Consider the following 18396-nt stretch of genomic DNA (forward strand, 5'->3'; position numbering starts at 1 on the left):
TAACACAAACAATTCAGATGTAACTGCAAATTAGTGACAGACAAATGAAGAAGAACAGGAGTTCATAAAAATGAGCATAGTCTGCATCGCACGACTTTTCCTAAACGGAAACCCCGCCCCGCGGCCGATTCTAAAGATTTCATTGGTGATGTCAATCACAGAGCTGCATGCCTAGTATACAACACTGAAACAATAATCCTTAACGCTACCCTAAACCATAACATTAACCATAGAATAGCATTGATAACACATCATGATAGATAACGACACTGCTGTTATACTCTTACTGTTAATCGTGATCGAAATTCATGATTTTTCTGAAGTTTTCCTGACAGGTGACAGCGTGACTGAATTGACCAATGAAATCTGCTAAGGGGCGGGGTTTTTGGCTTTGGCTAATGTGAGTTTGGGGAAAAAATACCACCTTCGCACCTTGACCGTATTTGCACTTTAAAGGGGTCATATGATGCGATTTCAAGTTTTCCTTTCTCTTTGGAGTGTTACAAGCTGACGGTGCATAGATAAGATCCCTGAAGTTGCAAAGACTAAAGTCTCAAAACCAAAGAGATATTCTTTATCAAAGTTAAGACTCTGCCACGCCCCCCTAAAACGGCTCGTTCTAACACGCCCCCACATATCTACCTCACTATGTGGAAATATTAGGATAATGCGGCCCAAATGTGCACGCAAAGAAAGAAGGCGTGGTTTCAGTAACCGCAGTTAGTGTTGAAGCAGCCATGTCAGGGAGACGCTGTGTGTTTCTAGGCGAAAGCAAAAGCACTTTATTTGGCCTTCCGAAAGTAGATGCATTTAGGAATCTTTAAGATTACTTACAACAGAACAGCAATGCATTTTATGGACGACCGTTTCGTGAACCTATGAGAGGAGGTAATTCTGACTTTGCTATGACAATCTGGCGCTTCTGAATCAGCTACTGTTTTGTTATTAGTTTAAGTATTTGCTATTGATTGTTCAAATGCGGAGTTTTGCGCATCGTGTGTGTGTGTGTGTGCGCGACTCTGTTCCCCTTTCGGGCTCTGTTTTTACATTTATTTTGAAAGATGAAGCTGGCGATTATGGTAAGGGGCGTTACATTTCCGACGCGTGCTTGCGGTGTTCGGCCAATCACAATGCACTGGGTCATCTGGCCAATCAGAGCAGACTGCGCTTGTCGGAAGGAGGGACTTTGTAGAAAACGAAGCGTTTGAGAGAGGCGGGGCATAGAGGACCTACAATAATGTACAGTATTTGAAAAATAATGTGTTTTTTGAACATTAAAGCATGTCAACATATTCTGTTACACCAAATACACAAAATAATGATCTTTAAAAAAGCATCATTTGACCCCTTTAACGTTACATAAGCACTGTTAATGGTAAACAGCTCATCAACACAACTTTGTCTGGAAAAGACACAGCTTCTTAACGTACGATGGGCTTTGAGGACTCTATTATGGAGACAACTGAATACTTCAAGTGAGTAAAATTGCGGAGCGTTAATTTAGTAATGCTAGTGCAGTCTCTCCTACTACTAAACCGGGTTAAACCATTTCCGTTGGGGTGCAGCTTTCCTAGTCATTTCGAGGTCACTGCATGTAGGCTACTTCACCACATTCGTCTTTGTTTGTCTAGTTTGCATGCATTTATTTTTTGTTGAGCATTCATTCACTTAAGTAGTCATAGTGACTTTAGTCAATATAAATTATTTTCATTAGTTTCATAATGTTAGTTCTATATCAGTCAGTATCATGTGCGTTGTCTCATGTTTTCTATGAAAAATGTAACGTTACAGGCCATAAAGAGCAATGTGCTTATTTTAAAGGGGTCATATGATGCGATTTCAATTTTTCCTTTCTCTTTGGAGTGTTACAAGCTCTTGGTACATAAAGAAGATCTGTAAAATTGCAAAGACTAAAGTTTCAAATCAAAAGAGATATTCTTTATAAAAGTTAAGTGTCAACCACTACTACCTAAAACGGCTCGTTCTAACACGCCCCCACATGTCTACATCATGATGTGGGAAGATTTGCATAACACCGCCCAAATGTTCACGCAAAGAAAGAATGCTAACTTTTAGTAACTTTTATTCTCGCTGTAGTATTGTTGTTGCCGCCGCTGCCATGTCGTGAAGGCGCTGTGTGTTTCGTTGTGAAAGCGAAACTACTTTGTTTGGATAATGTGTTTTTTTAACCTTAAACCGCATAAACACATTTCATTACACCAAATAATGTTCTTTTTAGCAACATCATATGACCCCTTTAAACGACATGTAGAATTAAGACTCAACAGTCATGAAATACTTTAAAATATAATTTTATTTGAGAAATAATCTCATCCTGGCATCACAAGACAACACCTTATATAATGTGATGATAAAATCAACAGCAGCACTGTCAAGAAACCTGACAAATGGTCAAACAATGCTACAATATTAAATATTATTTCGACAGTGAATGGTGGGAAGAGGGTGGATGAGGCTGAAAAAAAAAAAAAAAATTTAAAACCCCTTTTTTAAAACTAAACTAAAAAAAAAAAAAAACAGAAAAAACATGTTTATTTGCTTACTAAGTAAATACAAAAATATAGTATTAAAGCCATTCTTAAGATTTTGGGCAGTTGGGGTTGACTGATTTCAAACAAAACCTTCAGAGTATGATGGGCACAGGCATAAATTTTAGCCAATTTATTACATAGTGTTTTCATTTGTCATGTGTCTCCTAGAAACTAGGCACATACGTCTGCATGAGTTTGTTGTGTTTGAACAACTTGAAAGTCTGGTAGTGTGAGATTCTCAATCATTTACTGTACTATGACCAGTTTTTAAAATCTGTTCCGATCCATAAGTTTGTTTGTCGTTTGTTGTCAACCAACTTTCTTCACTTTTAGAGAGACCCTTGTTAACCTCGATCAGTCTAAACTACAGCTCCTAGCACTCACTTCTGCTGGGGTTGGAGCTGTTTTGTGCTACTTGGCATGGAGGCAAAGCCCCAAAACAACACCAGTGGGGGATGGCTGGTGGGGAGCTGGAGAGAAGCCTTTAACTGAGGACGAAACCATTCACAGATTTGTAGTGACGACCTCGGTGGAAGAGATAGAGGTGGGTGTACAACCTAAACAGTAATAATGTTTTATTCCAGTGTGTAATGCAAGTCAGCATCTTTTGTGTGAAGAATGGTGTGGCAATCAGCAATTTTATAATCAAATAATAGGTTTTCACATAAATCCCCACATGAACACTCTCTCTTCCACTTTCATGTGTGTTAAATATACACTCACTCAACCACTATATATTTAAATGTCATCATTAACCCCACTATTTTCTTTAGGATCTACAAAGACGCATTGATCAAACACGCTTCACGATTCCACTGAAGGATAGCCGCTTTAATTATGGATTCAACTCTAACTATCTTAGACGGGTGGTCTCTTATTGGAGGCACCAGTTTGACTGGGAAAAGCAGGTGAAGGTGATTAACCAGTATACTCACTTCAAAACCAAAATTGAGGGTAAGTAAGCACCTAACACTTTCAAAGGTGATCATTTACCTCACTAGACAAAACATGTAGTAACAAAGCATGCAATTTCAAGTCCCACATCTTGCATTCACAAAATGTGATTAGGTATATTACACACTGTTCATTTTAGTGAAAGCCTGTACTGCTTCTCAGGAATAGATGTGCATTTCGTCCACGTGAGGCCTGTCCAGAAGGCTGGACAGACAGTTCTCCCTCTCATGATGGTTCATGGCTGGCCTGGTTCCTTCTATGAGTTTTACAGGATCATACCCTTGCTCACTAAGACCGATTCAGATGTGGTCTTTGAGGTCATCTGCCCCTCCATTCCAGGCTATGGCTACTCAGAAGCCCCACATAAAAAAGGTAAGTCTTTCAACATTTATGGAACTTATGGCTAATTCTGCTAGACAAAGACCTTGATAACTTTGCACAGACACACAAAAAGCAAGATGGCATATGGATAATATACAATCTAAACATATGCAAATAGATGGGAAATGGAGAACAGACCTGCTGTTCTTTCCATTATTTCACGTGAAGGATTCAACACTTTGGAGGCTGCCCGCATCTTCCATAAGCTGATGGAAAGACTGGGATTCACCGAGTTTTACGTGCAAGGAGGAGACTGGGTAGCCTTCATTACAAACAACATGGCCCAGATGAAGCCAGAGTAAGAGTTTTACACCCCTTACTATCCTAATAACTGTCCTTTTAATGACATGAGTCTCTGTCACTAGATTATTTGTCTCTTTTTCTGTAATATGCTTTTTAATATAGAGTACCTTTTATTAATTGTCAATTAAAAAGCTAACTTTTGCTCTCTTTAAAATAAGGTGCATTCGTGGACTGCACTTGAACATGGTCATTGCCAGGACAGACAGCCTTGGACAGCTCCTCTACTTAATCATTGGTCGCTACCTGCCGTTCCTGGTGGGCTTCACAAAGGAAGATGTCAGACGACTCTATCCTTACATGGAGAAGAATATATTTGATATACCGAGAGAAACTGGCTATTTAGACATTCAAGCCACTAAACCAGACACAGCAGGTAATACTTGGCACATATCATGTTATGCTTTTGGGTAATGTCAGATTAACACTTAATTGAAAGCCTAACTTAAAAATATGTTGCAGGTTGTGGACTGAATGACTCAGCAGTCGGATTGGCTGCCTATATCTTGGAGAAATTCTCCTCTTGGACAGACTTAGGAAACAGAGACTTGGAGGATGGAGGTTTAGAGAGGTGAAGAAAGATTAATCTCATACAGTTGCAGACATTTTGCACAAATGTAAATATATAGTACTGTTCCAAAGTTTGAGGTCGGTACAATTTTTTCATCTTTGCGAAGTCTTTTATACTCAGCAAAGCTGCATTTACTTGATCAAAAATACAGTAAATCAGTAATATTGTGAAATAAATTTTTAAATAAGTTTGCTGTTTGAATTTATTTTAAAATATAATTTATTCCTTTGATGGCCAAGCTGGATTTTCAGCATCATTACTCCAGTCTTCAGTGTCACATGATCCTTCAGAAATAATTCTAATAGTCTGATTTGGTGCTCTAGAAACATTTAAATATTTTGAATTTTATTTTATTATCGATATTGAAACTTTGGAACTTACATATTTTTGCGTAGCTAGCAAAATCTAAAAATATAAAGGTTTAGTTCGATTTTAATTAAGTAGCTTTGTCACTTATTGTTCCATCACAGAAAGTTCAGTCTAGACGACCTCCTTACAAATGTCATGATCTACTGGACCACATGTTCCATCATTCCCTCAATGCGCTTCTACAAAGAGAACCTGAAGAAAGATTTCAAGACAAGGGTGGACAGAGTGTAAGTTCAAAAAGTCTTTGTAGTGACCCAATGTGAATACTTATACCTCATACGCATTGAATTCTTTGCAGCCTTTTCAAAAAAGATTTGATTTGTATGGCTAAAAAAGCTTTTTCTTCTTTCCCTTAAAGGATGAGTGTGTATGTGCCCACTGGCCTGGCTGCCTTTCCTGATGAGCTGCTCCACTGCCCTAGGGCCTGGGCTGGCTCACGGTTTACAGATGTGCGTTCTTTCACCTACATGCCCCGAGGGGGACACTTTGCTGCCTTTGAAGAACCTCAGCTGATGGCTCAAGACATCTTTCAGTTTGTGGAGAAAGTGGAGAGCAAAGACCACAAATAACAGCAGTATATTAAGAGAATAATGCACTGCTCTTATCATTTCTGTTTAGTGTCATTAGTGCATTTAACAATCTGAAGTTAATTCAGTTGGAAATGCAAGGTTCAACATTAAGGAATGTTGTGGTTTTTCAATGAACCAAAGTTATATGAAAAAGTTCTGTACAATATAATTTTGTATTTTTTTTGCATGATTTTAACATAAGAACTCAAGATATACGTTTTACTGTGTACTGTTAAAATCAGTAAACATTTCTAAAAAAATGAAACACTAACTTCTGCTTGCTAAAAAAGAAATTTAGTTTCATTGTACATAACAATATACATGCTACAATCGTCAGTTTGCATCGTTTCAACCAGATTTAATGATCTCTGACCTCAAGACTGAATGTTCTTTTGTAAGTGAATGGAATTGCAAATAAAAACAAAGAGTACAAATATATAGCACCAAATGGAAGTGTTAAAATGCATTATTTTCATGAAAATATATACTGACAGACATAAAGAGCCTAAAACACATGCATTTTTTAAGTAAATTAAAATCATGTACATGCATCAGTTTCCAGAAGCTGCCATATAGCAATTGGTTTTAATTAATAGGAATTACAAATGAGTACAAATGGTCTTGGAGTGAGTAGCATCCAAGATTATTAAACATTAGAAAACCACCACTGTATACTGTAAAAGTTAATAATGTAAAATATATGGATTAGCAGATGACAATGTAAACATGGCATAAATAATCTGAGGTTTTAAAAAAATTTAAATTCACACAGAATTCCTGAATAATAATAAAAAAACAATAGCCCATTTACTTTTTGGCCAGTCATACAGCTGTGATCCCTGAGAATGGAGTGAATTGTATTTCAACATTCCCTGAAATCTGTTACTCTTTATTCCCTTATCATTTACAGAAACCTTTCACAGTGACAGGGGCTTGAAACCATATATAGTACTCCAGATCTGTTTTACTTTTTTGTAACTCCCCGGTGAGTGACAAATCACTGGCTATAGAGATGACTTGCCTTTTCACTTTTGTGGGGACTTTAAAATCCACTTTGGGCTTAAACCCGGTCACGCCACAATCCCGGTGACCCAGAGCCATGACCGTGGTAGTCATGAGGCGCACAGACTTGGCATCCGACAACAGGTCAGCCACAAACAATGTGCGGAAAAGCTGTCTTAGACAGGTTGAAGTCCTTAAGCAGTTTTCCCCGGCTCCCACGGCCACCGCTTCCATGTTTACCTCATACAGCTCGGTGGGAAGGACGGTAGACCCACCCAGCATGAAAAGCACACGAGGAACTTGGCTAAGAGAGAACAATGCCTCAAGGTGGGCCAGCACTTCATCTAGATCCTGCAATGTCCGCTGGCATCGACGCCAGTCCAAGCCCTCAGATGTCTTTGTAGACCGTTGGTTTACCATGTCCTTTGTGAGAAAGAAAGCACAATTCAGTCAAACTTTATTAGAATTATAAATTAAGGTATATCTACACAGCAGGTCTTCTGTAATACCTGAGTGGCATTATGCTGCTGTTTCTGGAGGAACACCATTTGGTCATATGTCATAGGTATCTGCTGCCGCTGGTAAAGGACACACTTAAGAAGCTCACAAACAAATCTACAGCAGCCATCCTGGGTGATATGGCCGGGAAAGACAACATTCACTTGTCCTTCTTCTCTTGCTCTCCAGAATATTTCCTCATCATTAATGTGGTTTGCAGACACTCCGCTAGATTCACAATCCTTCTGACTGCCAGAAGAATTGGCCAAAGGATCAATCTGCTGGCAATCTTTATAGAAGATATTCGCATGACAGTATGAAAATAAAAAAGCAGAAACAAAATGTCATTTTCCTGTCTAATGCTTTGGGCATACAAACTATAAAAAACACATACTACAATCATCAGTTTCAACCAGATGAAAGGAACCCTTACCAAAAGTTATAGCACCAAAGTAATTATTAAATAAAATTAAATAAAGTATTAAATTGCATTATTTTCATTAAAATGTATAATTGAGAGACTTGAAGAGCCTCTCTCAACCTCACCACTGTAGTCCAACAAGCACAAATTTTCCACCTTAGATTTAGTGGAGGATTCAGGATCATCGACATGGCACAAAATGTTCCATTCCCTTTCTCCATCAGATGAAACCTTTGATTCTTCTTCCTGAGATGTAGACTGATCGGTGTGAATAATTGTGTTATTGTAGCTGTTGTTAGAAGTTTCGTTGATGTTGCTATGTGTGATGACAGTCATGTTTGTACAGTCTAACTCTCCTCTCCTCGATTCCTCTTCCATTTCTTTTCTACTGTTTGAATTTGCCCAACGGGCACGGCATCATGGGAAACACGGGAACCGGAAATCATGAGAAATGTGATAAAAGCCCCTCCCTTGCATTTTATTGAACCTTTTTCATATTATAAATAAATATTTGGTTAACTGAGCGTGGTATTTCAGATGTATTTATGTGTTAATAGCCAGGCAATTTGCCCTGTGTTTTGTCCTATTGTTATTATTATTTTTTGTTTTGTTTTATTTCTCTGATTTAAGTCGGTGACTGACGCCCTCTGCAGGTTTAATTTTTCATACAATCATGTCAGGACTTTTAGGTTTTTGGCCATTCTAGTATCTAATCTAAATACTATTAGGTTCTTGCCAGATTTATTGAAATTTCACAACAATGGAGCTTTTTGTACATTCTGTGATCTAGTCAGGAGGACTGCAGCGACCAGCAAAAATTCTGTCATAAATCACTTCTCGTCAAATAAACTTTGTTCTTAATGAAATATTTACTGATAATATGAAATAACGTCTTTTTGGAACAGAGTGATAATGCTAAGAACGACAAAACATTTTCTCTCATATAAACAAATCCCCATAGCTTATATTCTAAGAAGTAATTAATAGCTGTAAATGTACACATTATAGTTAATCAATGCCTTAAAGTAACAGATTCAATATATCTGAAGTCACAGAGCTCTTTTTAAAGACTCATATGCAATCTATCTGGGTTGAAACACGTCCCCAGGCATTTACAGCAAACCTGTTATACAAAAAGGTTCATTTAGTAAATCACCAATATCATCAGATCTATCTTTTCCATTATTACATAGGGTAAATATCGCTGGATAATAATATATAGTTAGATCCACAGGAATGTTTCACCTTGTGCTTCAGTGGACCCTTTGTACAAATGTTATAGATTTCAAGCAAAGTATGTGAGGAGTCAGTATGGATTTCAAAAGTTCCAGTAATTTTTATCACAAGTTAGTATTTTGGCATTCACCAAAACGCTAAAAAACACAAGTTGCGTTTGCCACAGGAGGTAATGCCGCTCGCACGTTTTCCATTGCCATCGTTTTCAGACGGTATGTCGATAAATGATGGAGAGTCCTGGAATTTCTGTAATTTTATTGTAGATTTGGCTATCCTAGTATATTACAAAACCGCCGTATTTTATTTAAGAAACACATAGGTAAAGTTGCACATCAATAAACCAATAAACAGCTGTATGAAATAGGTGCTCCATCCCCGCATTCCACTACCACGCACGGCGCTGCAGTCTTCTGAAGTTTTTCACTCACTCCCCTCGCCTCGGTTGCTACCCCACCAACCCTACAACGCTTTGACGCTCAACCTAGCGTACGTCAAGCGTATGCGCGTTTTATCGGACTGCCGCATGAAACCATCCAATCCTAACACAACGTCCGCGTTCGAGCCGACCAATCGCCGCGCTCCATTTTCCACGCAGCCCCCACTGTTAGCGTTAAGGTAGGTTGCACCACTGCACAGTCTCCCCACCAACTACAATTTGACAGTTTCTCAGGTGAGGCGTCACGCCACAGGAGCTTTTTCACTTTCTCTTGAGTTTCAGCGCACATCTCACTGTGAGCCTGGGGTTGCTTAACTCAAAAACCAGTTACCAGAAGCCCTCACACCACGGCACCATGAGCAAAAAGAAAAAGGAGTGGAGAGCGGAGAAAGGTAAGGGTCTTTTGGACTCTGGTCGTGTCTCTTCCGTTTAAAGACAGGATTCATAACGGTAGTGTCAGTCAGGGGTTTGACATCCACCGGGTTGAACCTGGGGTCACGGCACGCACGTGGCGAGAGAAATGTCTTCTTATAAATGCTCTTGCCTCTTGAATCAACAGCATGGACAGATGCACACCTTCAGATGCAGGTGGAGCATCAGTACATGATGCTGTGATCAAGGCCCTGATGTGTCCAGCGTTAAAATCTGTTTAAATGCAAATCAAATGCTTTAATTAGTGTTTAATCTTTTATAAATGAATTGGAACGTGCATGTGTTGGATTGGTGCAGTCAGTGAAAAACCGTATGATAACATAAAAACCCCAATATGGTGCTTTGCATGAACTATGACCATTGCACCCTTGGCCTTGATCAAGACGACAAACCCTGTGTGACTAACTCCATGTAGTCTGAACCTGTAACAGGTGCACTGTATGTCAGTTTGCATAAATGCATCAGCTAAATTACAAATTAAAAGGTCTGTTGATTAAACATTTAATGAGATGAATATCATGCACGCTTGCACTTTTGCTAAATCCTGGTCCTGTATATAAACCTTCATAAGTAGTTTAGTTCTAGAGCGTTTGTCTGAAATTGTAAGTATAATAGCCAAAAATGAGTTGGTTCAGTTGCGTTTGATCAGAGTTGGAGAAACTTTCCTGGAAGTTAGATTTCTAGGGACATGATGATATAGTGGAACTTTGATAGTATGTTTGGATGTTCTGCACTGTCCAATCCTGTTTGATAATATAATCATATTTTTGCTGGACACTTTATCATTACAATAAGATTGTTTATAATAATTTGAAGTGCACAAGCACTGCCACCTGTTCTTGACATAAACATCATTCAGTGTGACCTGAAGTTCATGACAACACTGTTTATTGATTGTTAAAAATTTGGACTCCAGTGAAGTTTAATTATGTCCTATGAAGTTGCAAGACTGTAAATCATTAGGTTGACAGCATTGTTACTTGATACGCATTAATGGTCCACTATCATAAATCAGACTCATAATAATATGATAAACTGTATATGATGAGAGCTATTGACTTACCGTCTAGTGTAATACAGTGCAATGCAGTAAACAAACATCAAATACTTCTGTTATGGTATCTTTAGATGGCGATTTGATGAAATGAATCCGCTTTGTTGGCGTTTGTGCTATTTTAAAATCGCAAGTACACATTGCACTCATAAAGCCACCTTTGTGAAAGACATCTTCATTCGTGTAGCAATAAGGAGTGCAGGAGTATAAAAACGGAAAAAATAAATTAATAAAGATGGTTAAAAAGGCAGATGTAGGGGCAGTCAGCTTGAAAAATCAGTAGTGTCGGCAGGGGCACTTTGGAGCTGGTTTGTATCAAGAATATCAAGGTAAAGTTTTATTTTGTCTTGAGTAAAAAAAAAATATTTTTGGGAACTTATTAGAGATTATTACATTTAATTTTAATTTAACTTCTTATCTTACCACAAAATAACTGCATGATAACTGCAATGTGAACCCATTAGACTTTACTTTATTGCACCAATTTCTAGAAATACCAAATGTTGCATTTGAGTTATTAACTTCTGTTAGTACCTCTGCTTTGTATATTTCTGATTTTATTTTCATGTTTTATTTAGTCAGCACAAAAAATGTAGTTAAATCTAGACAAGTGAAAATACAATGTTAAACAGTTTTCAAAAAAAGGTTTGGGTTATGATAAAAATAAGAAACAAAATTAAAACCTATTCTATTCTAAAACCTATTGTTAACATAATAATTATTTTTTATTGTCCTTTATTTTAAATGTAGAATTATGGGTTTTGTACCCTCCCTCCTATAAAACTTTTGTAAGGAGTTGTATGTCATTTAGTGTCAACAAAGGTTGCATTAATGGGAGAAACAAAAGTGAAACTAAAACCTTAGGAAGAAAGTTATGAACCTGTGGATGGAGAATGAAAAGAGAAAGGAGGATATAGATTGTAATCAGAAACCAACTGTATAAACTTTAGTCTATTGCAGTCTTGCAAGTCCTCAAATTTTGGCCACATAAATATGAGTAAATTATTGAATTATATTGTCCATGTACACTACATAAAACAGATCACACACAGTCTGGTTCCATGTCAGGCCTGCAGCTGTATGCTGAACAGTGTACCCTCATTAGCTTGTCACTTCTTTCTTACACACACTTACATGGCTGCCACAATTACCACACCAAAGAGTACCACTCTGACACGATGCATAGAGCTAGTCGCAGATGTTCCTTTATGAACCCCTCTGATTCAAACTGATTAGCTTTGCTTCACAAGACGTGCTCTTGTCTGTCTGTATACTATGACAGTGTTGTTTCTTCTTTTGCACAGAGCGCTTACTCAGTCTTGGTCTTGAGGATAGGCGCAAAGATTATCGAGGAAACTATGTGCCATTGGACAAGATCCCCACCTGGGCAAATCATGACAATAATACAGGTAAATCTAGACGCCTTTCTGACTTGTTTTTCAACCATAGGCATACTTGGGAAAGCTGTTTGAAAATTGTTTGCAGTTTGTTTTGTGGTGCAGAAATTACACACGTTATTTTTAAGTAGCCCACATGCTTTTACAATAGTGAATTGTATATGCTACCATTCTGTAAGATTTTTTTTTTTTGAAGGAAAATTAATATTTTGTTCAGCATTAAATTGATTAAAAGTGACAGTAAAGACATTTATAATGATTTCGAGTAAATGCTGTTATTTTTAACTCTATATTTATCAAAGAAAGGTTTTTTTGTTTTTTCCACAAAAATATTAAGCAGCACAACTGTTTTCAATAATTATAATAATAAGTGTTTCTTGAGCACCAAATGAGTATATTAGAATTTCTGAAGGATCATGTGACATGAAAGAATGGAGTAATGGATGCTGAAAATTCAGCTTTGCCATCACAGGAATACATTACTTTTTAAAATATATTAAAATAGAAGCTGTTATTTTTTTAATGTAATAATATCACATGTATAACTTTTAGTAGTGCCTATGTGTCTTGGTGAACAGCTTTAGAGTGTATTCTATTGCATTAAAGTTGCATAGTCATTCTAGAAGAAGGTACTGGTTGTTTCATGTCCTTCTCTACCAGAAGACACAATAGTCACTCTGCATGCAAGTGACTTGCTGCCCTTTTGAAGGGAGAGGACACATGGATCAATGAGACCCTGACAGCTCAGATATCAGCTTATTTATGGATGAAGATAGTTGCGCTATTCTGACCAGCTATCTAAGTTTTATTAGTAGATTTAGTTGAGCAAATAGATAGAACAGAGAGAATTAGATGGTGACATTCCTCAAAATATCACCTTTTGTGTTCAGCAAAATGAGTTTGAAACAACTTGAGGGTGAGTAGCTAAATGATGACCGACTTTTAATTTTTGGGTGAACTATTCTTTTAAGTTCTGACTCGGTTTATCCAATCTGCCACAACTGCAATGTTCAAGTTTTTTTTTTTTTCATTTAATTTTTCTACATCAACTGTTTTTTGTTTTTTTTTAAACATCTTTAAGACTGTAATTTGTACAGAGGGTCCGTAGATTTGCACTGAGAGAAAGAGAAAGAAAGCATGTGCGATTGATTACCTGCGTCTGCCCCTTCATCAGGTCAAGTCATATTTGTGAAAAAAATCAGTTTGCCATCAGCTGTCAGAAGAAGAATGCAATATCTTTGTCATAGCATCCTTTCAGCATTTAAGGGAATTTCTATGACTTTTACTAAGGGCTCAAGGCTCTTTTTTTATCACAGGTTGTGATGATAATCGCTTGAAGAAATGTAATTATATAAATCAGGGTATCCAGACGCAGCCACTGTGAGTGCCTCCTCTGCCATGTTGCCGTCAAATAAAACCGCTGCCGTGCCAACTTGCTACCTTAAACAAAAGCTTGCAACGTTATTCCCGTCTCTGGGGTCTTCTGATTGGTCCGCTGTAATTTAGGCCTATGTCTTTTATTTGCATTCAAACAAACAAGACTAATAACATGAATTGTTCACCAATAAATGAAAATGCTGTCATCACTTACTCATCCTCATGTCATTTCAAACCTGTATGACTTGACATTCTTTCATGTAACACAAAAAGAAAATGTGTTTTTCATAGTCTTTTTTCACTGAACTGTTTGCACTACAGATGAAACTCATAATCTCAGAGCTGTCCCTTATTCTTGAATATTGATCTGTTCTGGATCATTGCCATATAGGGTCTTCTCATTGGTCCACTGTTTTGGAACTGAAATCGGAACATGCAGCACTGCATGTAAAAGTTGAAATTCTTTTAACTTGACATGGCGTCTTAACGTGGCGCTAATGTGTGAGATGCTGCAAAAACCCGAGCACAAGTGTAACAGTCCATCTAGTGCGTGTTTACATAGAAAAACAATAGAAAAGTGGTGCATTGGATTGGTGCATTCTGTGCGAATGGCCTCCAATGTGCTACTTTTCCATTGTTTTTATATGTAAACACTCAAAAGAATTTAAATTTTTACGAGCAGCGCCACTCATCAATGTCAGTTCCAAAACAGTGGACCAATTGGAAGACCCCGGGCACACATTGCAAGCTTTTGTTTACAATAGCAAGTTGACATGGCAACTGTTTTGTGGCATGGCAGCTGTTGTTTCCTGTTTTAAGACCAGATGTCTGTTGCATATAAGCTTAGATTGGTCTAATTTCAGAATTAAAAAAGTATAAATGATTATCCCTTGGCTAACAGCTAGCTGGTTCAGACTAGTTTTTTAGACTCCATTTTAACATAATGGCTGTATTTATGCAACTGGCCCCAGAAGATCAGGAATGATTTTAAAGGCATAGTTCAACCAAATAAGAAACTTCTGTCATCATTTACTAACTCTTAAAGGGATAGTTCACCCCAAAATGAAAATTCTGTCATTAATTACTCACCCTCCTGTCATTCCAAACACGTAACACCTTCGTTCATCTTTGGAACACAAATTAAGATATTTTTGATGAAATCCAAGAGCTCTCTGCTCCATAGACAGTAAAGGTCCTACCATGATCAAGGCACAGAAACATAGCAATGACATCGTTAAAATGGTCCATGTGACATCAGAGGTTCAACCGTAATTTTACGAAGCTACGAGAATACTTTTTGTGCACAAAGAAAACAAAAATAATGACTTTATTCAACGATTTCTTCTCTTCCGGGACAGTCCTCTGCCATTATCAACGCATGTGCGTGGTGCTGCTGACGTAGAACACGCATGCGATTCACCTTGTTTATGTACATAGGAACATAATGCGCATGTGTCTATAATGGCGGAGGACTGTCCCGGAAGAGAAGAAATCGTTGAATAAAGTCATTATTTTTGTTTTCTTTGTGCACAAAAAGTATTCTCGTAGTATTCTCCTTACTACTCTCCTTTCTGTGCCTTGATCGTGGTAGGACCCTTGCTGTCTATGGAGGGGCAGAGAGCACTCGGATTTCATAAAAAAATATCTTAATTTGTGTTCTGAAGATGAACGAAGGTCTTATGGGTTTGGAACGACATGAGGGTGAGGTGAACTAACCCTTTAAGGCCCGTTCACATCAAGAAGGATAACTATATTAGCGTCCACACCAGTGCACAATATTGTCTGTTTATTCTGCGTCTGCCGCTTTAAATTCTTCAGCTTGTGATAGCAGGATCAATTCTGATTGAGTGTCAATGTTTTTATCATTCATCAGCTGGAAAAAATAATTCTGAAAGTGATTCCAATTATATTGTTTCTCTGTGCCTTTATCGTTATAGCTGTGGTGTGGACTCTGTTATTCTTTAAAATTGAGAGATTCTTAGAACTGTATCTTTATCATTATCTTTATAGTTATCGGTGTGAACAGGCTCCTAAACCTTACAAGTTTTGTGAACCAGTAGATCAACAGATAAATTGAAAAGATTTGACTCAAAAAATGATTTGTTCACAGATCAGACATTTGTACTCCTTTCATAAATGTGGCAAAAGTTTCAGTGAGTGATTTACATTTTCACACTTGACACTTTTACATTCACACACAAAGCTACCAGTGACTTCAGAAGAAATGTATAGTGATAGGCTTCAAAAAGCACACATAGCATCACAAAAGACTAAGTAAAAAGTCATGTAAAACATTGTTCTACTGCAGAAAGTCAGTCAGTCATACAGGATTGAAATTACATGAGGGTGAGAGTAAATGAAGACAACGTTTACATTTTTTACTTTAAGAATTTTTCTCTGTATTTTCTTTTCTGTGGTATTCATCTTGTTTGTCAGAATGCAAATAATCCAGAAGAGCATGAATTACAGTTTTTTTTTCCTGAAGCAGTGAGAGAAAGGTTTCATACAAAAAGTCAGACAAGTGCTTTTTATTATACAGGCTTTTTATTATTTTTAATACAAATACAATTTATAAAAGGCTTGAATACACTCTAATTCTTGATTCGTTATTTGTTTTCTCACATAAAGGTCTAGAATTCACAAAGAAAGTGCTTGCTAACTCATTTAATCAGACAGGAACACGTGTATCTGTGCATAAGGCACAGATCTGAGACTATGGGTTTCATCTGTACTGCAAATTGTTCAGTGAAACAAAAATGTGTTTTTTAGGATCTTGTTTCTTTTTCCATGAAAGAAAGTCAGGCCATACAGGTTTGAAATGACATGAGGATGAGTAAGTGATGACAGCATTTTCATTTTTTGGCAAACATTTCCTTTGCCTTTCCTTTTTTTATGTTATTCATCTTGCTTGTTTGAATGCAAAACATCCAGAGAAGCATGAATTACATTTAATTATTGTTTTTCTGAGGCACAGTGGGACAGAGGTTTCATACAAAAAGTCAGACAAAGTGCAAACATACAAATCACGTTTATAAAAGACTTGAATACACTCCAATTCTTGAAATGTTACTTGCTTTCTCACATAGTGTTCTAGAATTAACACAGAAAGTGCTTCAATGAGACAGGAACACATGTAAGCATAGTGTTGTATTGCTATGATCCATCATCCAGCAGTACAGTATAGAGGTCGACCGATATGGGTTTTTCACTGGCCGATGTCGATATTTAGAAATCAGGGCGGCCGATATATGATGCCGATATGTTTGGCCGATTTTATTTAAAAAAATTTCCCATTCATCCCCTAAAAATTGAGTTTGATAGTGATAGTAGTAGTAGCCCAATTTAGAGTAATAATACATGGCTCAAAACTTAAAGGGGGGGTACAATACTGTTTCATGCATTCAGAGTGTTTACACTGTTAAAGAGTTGGATTCTCATGCTAAGCATGGACAAAGTTTCAAAAAACAATTTGGACATATGACGGAGTATTTCTGTGCCAAAGATCTTACTTCCGGGTTCGTACAATTTTCGGAGAGTTTTATTCGATCGTGGCTCTTCATGACGTAGACGAGGGTGGAACTCCTTATATGGGCATTTCTCCCGGAAGAGCGCGCCAGCGCACGCATCGACCAGAGAGCGAGAGCGAGATCGCGCCCATCAGCACGCTTCATCCGGCGGCAGCGCTGCACGGGACTTGCTCGGGAAGAATGTCTCCAATCCAAAGAACGCACGCATCGACCAGAGCGAGAGCGAGATCGCGCCCATCAGCACGCTTCATCCGGCGGCAGCGCTGCACGGGACTTGCTCGGGAAGAATGTCTCCAATCCAAAGAAGTGTGTTTTTGGTTGTAAGGGAAAGATAACTTTGTTCAGCTTCCTAAAGAACCCAGCATTATGTAAACGGTGAATACAGTTTGTTTTCCCGGGTCAGCAACGGAGTTTCACAAGTGTGTTTGTTGACGAACGTTTTATAAACAAGGCCCAGTTCGATGCTGGATTTGCACATCGTTTGATACTGAAAGATGGAGCGGTCCCAGCTATAAAAGATCCCGGTCATGATTCAGAACTGCAGACGGTAAGTGAAACGGCATCAAATGTCTGATTAGTACATTCAGCATAAGGGACAGCTCTGAGTTTCTGGGTTTCATCTATCCTTCTAACGGTTCAGTGAAATAAGGCAGAGGAACTTGGGTGTTATATTCTACATTTCTCACAACTTTGCCAACAAGACTCACATAGCAGCAAATTGGCCAATGCCGATTAATTAAAAAAAAATGACAAAAATCGGCCAGCCGATCAATCGGTCGACCTCTAGTACAGTACAGATTAGTACATTCAGCATAAGGGACAGCTCTGAGTTTCTGGGTTTCATCTATCCTTCTAACGGTTCAGTGAAATAAGGCAGAGGAACTTGGGTGTTATATTCTACATTTCTCACAACTTTGCCAACAAGACTCACATGGCAGCAATTCGGCCAATGCCGATTAATTAAAAAAAAAGACAAAAATCGGCCAGCCGATCAATCGGTCGACCTCTAGTACAGTACAGATTAGTACATTCAGCATAAGGGACAGCTCTGAGTTTCTGGGTTTCATCTATCCTTCTAACGGTTCAATGCTGGATTTGCACATCGTTTGATACTGAAAGATGGAGCGGTCCCAGCTATAAAAGATCCCGGTCATGAATCAGAACTGCAGACGGTAAGTGAAACGGCATCAAATGTCTGTTTTGTTGACATTCGGCGCCCAAGTGCTCGTCACTTTTTAGCTCCGCCCACGGCGCGCCTCCAGGCGCTCGGCTTTTTCCGGAGAGAATCGTAAAGCTGTATCTTTCTTTTATAAATATGAT

The 18396-nt window shown here is 38.0% G+C and overlaps 3 protein-coding genes across 3 annotated transcripts in view; 2 read left to right on the forward strand and 1 right to left on the reverse strand.

Moving 5' to 3' along the window:
* Positions 1-1431: 1431 nt before the first annotated feature.
* LOC107705353 (epoxide hydrolase 1-like) lies at positions 1432-5786 on the forward strand. Its single transcript, XM_016508613.1, has 9 exons — positions 1432-1475; positions 2886-3096; positions 3326-3506; positions 3669-3878; positions 4056-4185; positions 4349-4563; positions 4650-4758; positions 5229-5354; positions 5486-5786. The coding sequence occupies exons 1-9, from the start codon at positions 1432-1434 to the stop codon at positions 5694-5696; spliced, it is 1437 nt and encodes a 478-aa protein (XP_016364099.1). The 3' UTR covers positions 5697-5786.
* A 465-nt stretch (positions 5787-6251) lies between these two features.
* On the reverse strand, positions 6252-8054 carry LOC107705354 (MAD2L1-binding protein-like). Its single transcript, XM_016508614.1, has 3 exons — positions 7719-8054; positions 7208-7485; positions 6252-7121 (listed from the first exon to the last, which is right to left on the reverse strand). Exons 1-3 carry the CDS (start codon positions 7993-7995, stop codon positions 6597-6599), a joined length of 1080 nt encoding a protein of 359 aa, XP_016364100.1. The 5' UTR covers positions 7996-8054; the 3' UTR covers positions 6252-6596.
* A 1396-nt stretch (positions 8055-9450) lies between these two features.
* Positions 9451-18396, forward strand: part of LOC107705355 (O-acetyl-ADP-ribose deacetylase MACROD2-like) — a 229824-nt gene continuing 220878 nt past the window's right edge. The window contains exons 1-2 of the mRNA XM_016508615.1: positions 9451-9681; positions 12080-12184. Coding sequence (XP_016364101.1) covers positions 9645-9681; positions 12080-12184 — 142 coding nt within the window. The 5' untranslated portion in view covers positions 9451-9644. The remainder of the gene's footprint in view (positions 9682-12079; positions 12185-18396) is intronic.

Source organism: Sinocyclocheilus rhinocerous, unplaced genomic scaffold, assembly GCF_001515625.1.
Source record: "Sinocyclocheilus rhinocerous isolate Xijiao unplaced genomic scaffold, SAMN03320098_v1.1 scaffold564, whole genome shotgun sequence".
In the NCBI taxonomy this organism is placed as follows: Eukaryota; Metazoa; Chordata; class Actinopteri; order Cypriniformes; family Cyprinidae; genus Sinocyclocheilus; species Sinocyclocheilus rhinocerous.

Coding starts and splice junctions, on each gene's coding strand:
- LOC107705353 (XM_016508613.1), top strand. CDS start 1,432: ATGGGCTTTGAGGACTCTATTATGGAGACAACTGAATACTTCAA. Junction 4,186..4,348: donor ATGGCCCAGATGAAGCCAGA/GTAAGAGTTTTA, acceptor CTTTAAAATAAG/GTGCATTCGTGGACTGCACT. Junction 4,759..5,228: donor GAGGATGGAGGTTTAGAGAG/GTGAAGAAAGAT, acceptor GTTCCATCACAG/AAAGTTCAGTCTAGACGACC.
- LOC107705354 (XM_016508614.1), bottom strand. CDS start 7,995: ATGGAAGAGGAATCGAGGAGAGGAGAGTTAGACTGTACAAACATGACT. Junction 7,486..7,718: donor GGTTGAGAGAGGCTCTTCAA/GTCTCTCAATTA, acceptor TCTTCTATAAAG/ATTGCCAGCAGATTGATCCT. Junction 7,122..7,207: donor AGCAGCATAATGCCACTCAG/GTATTACAGAAG, acceptor TTTCTCACAAAG/GACATGGTAAACCAACGGTC.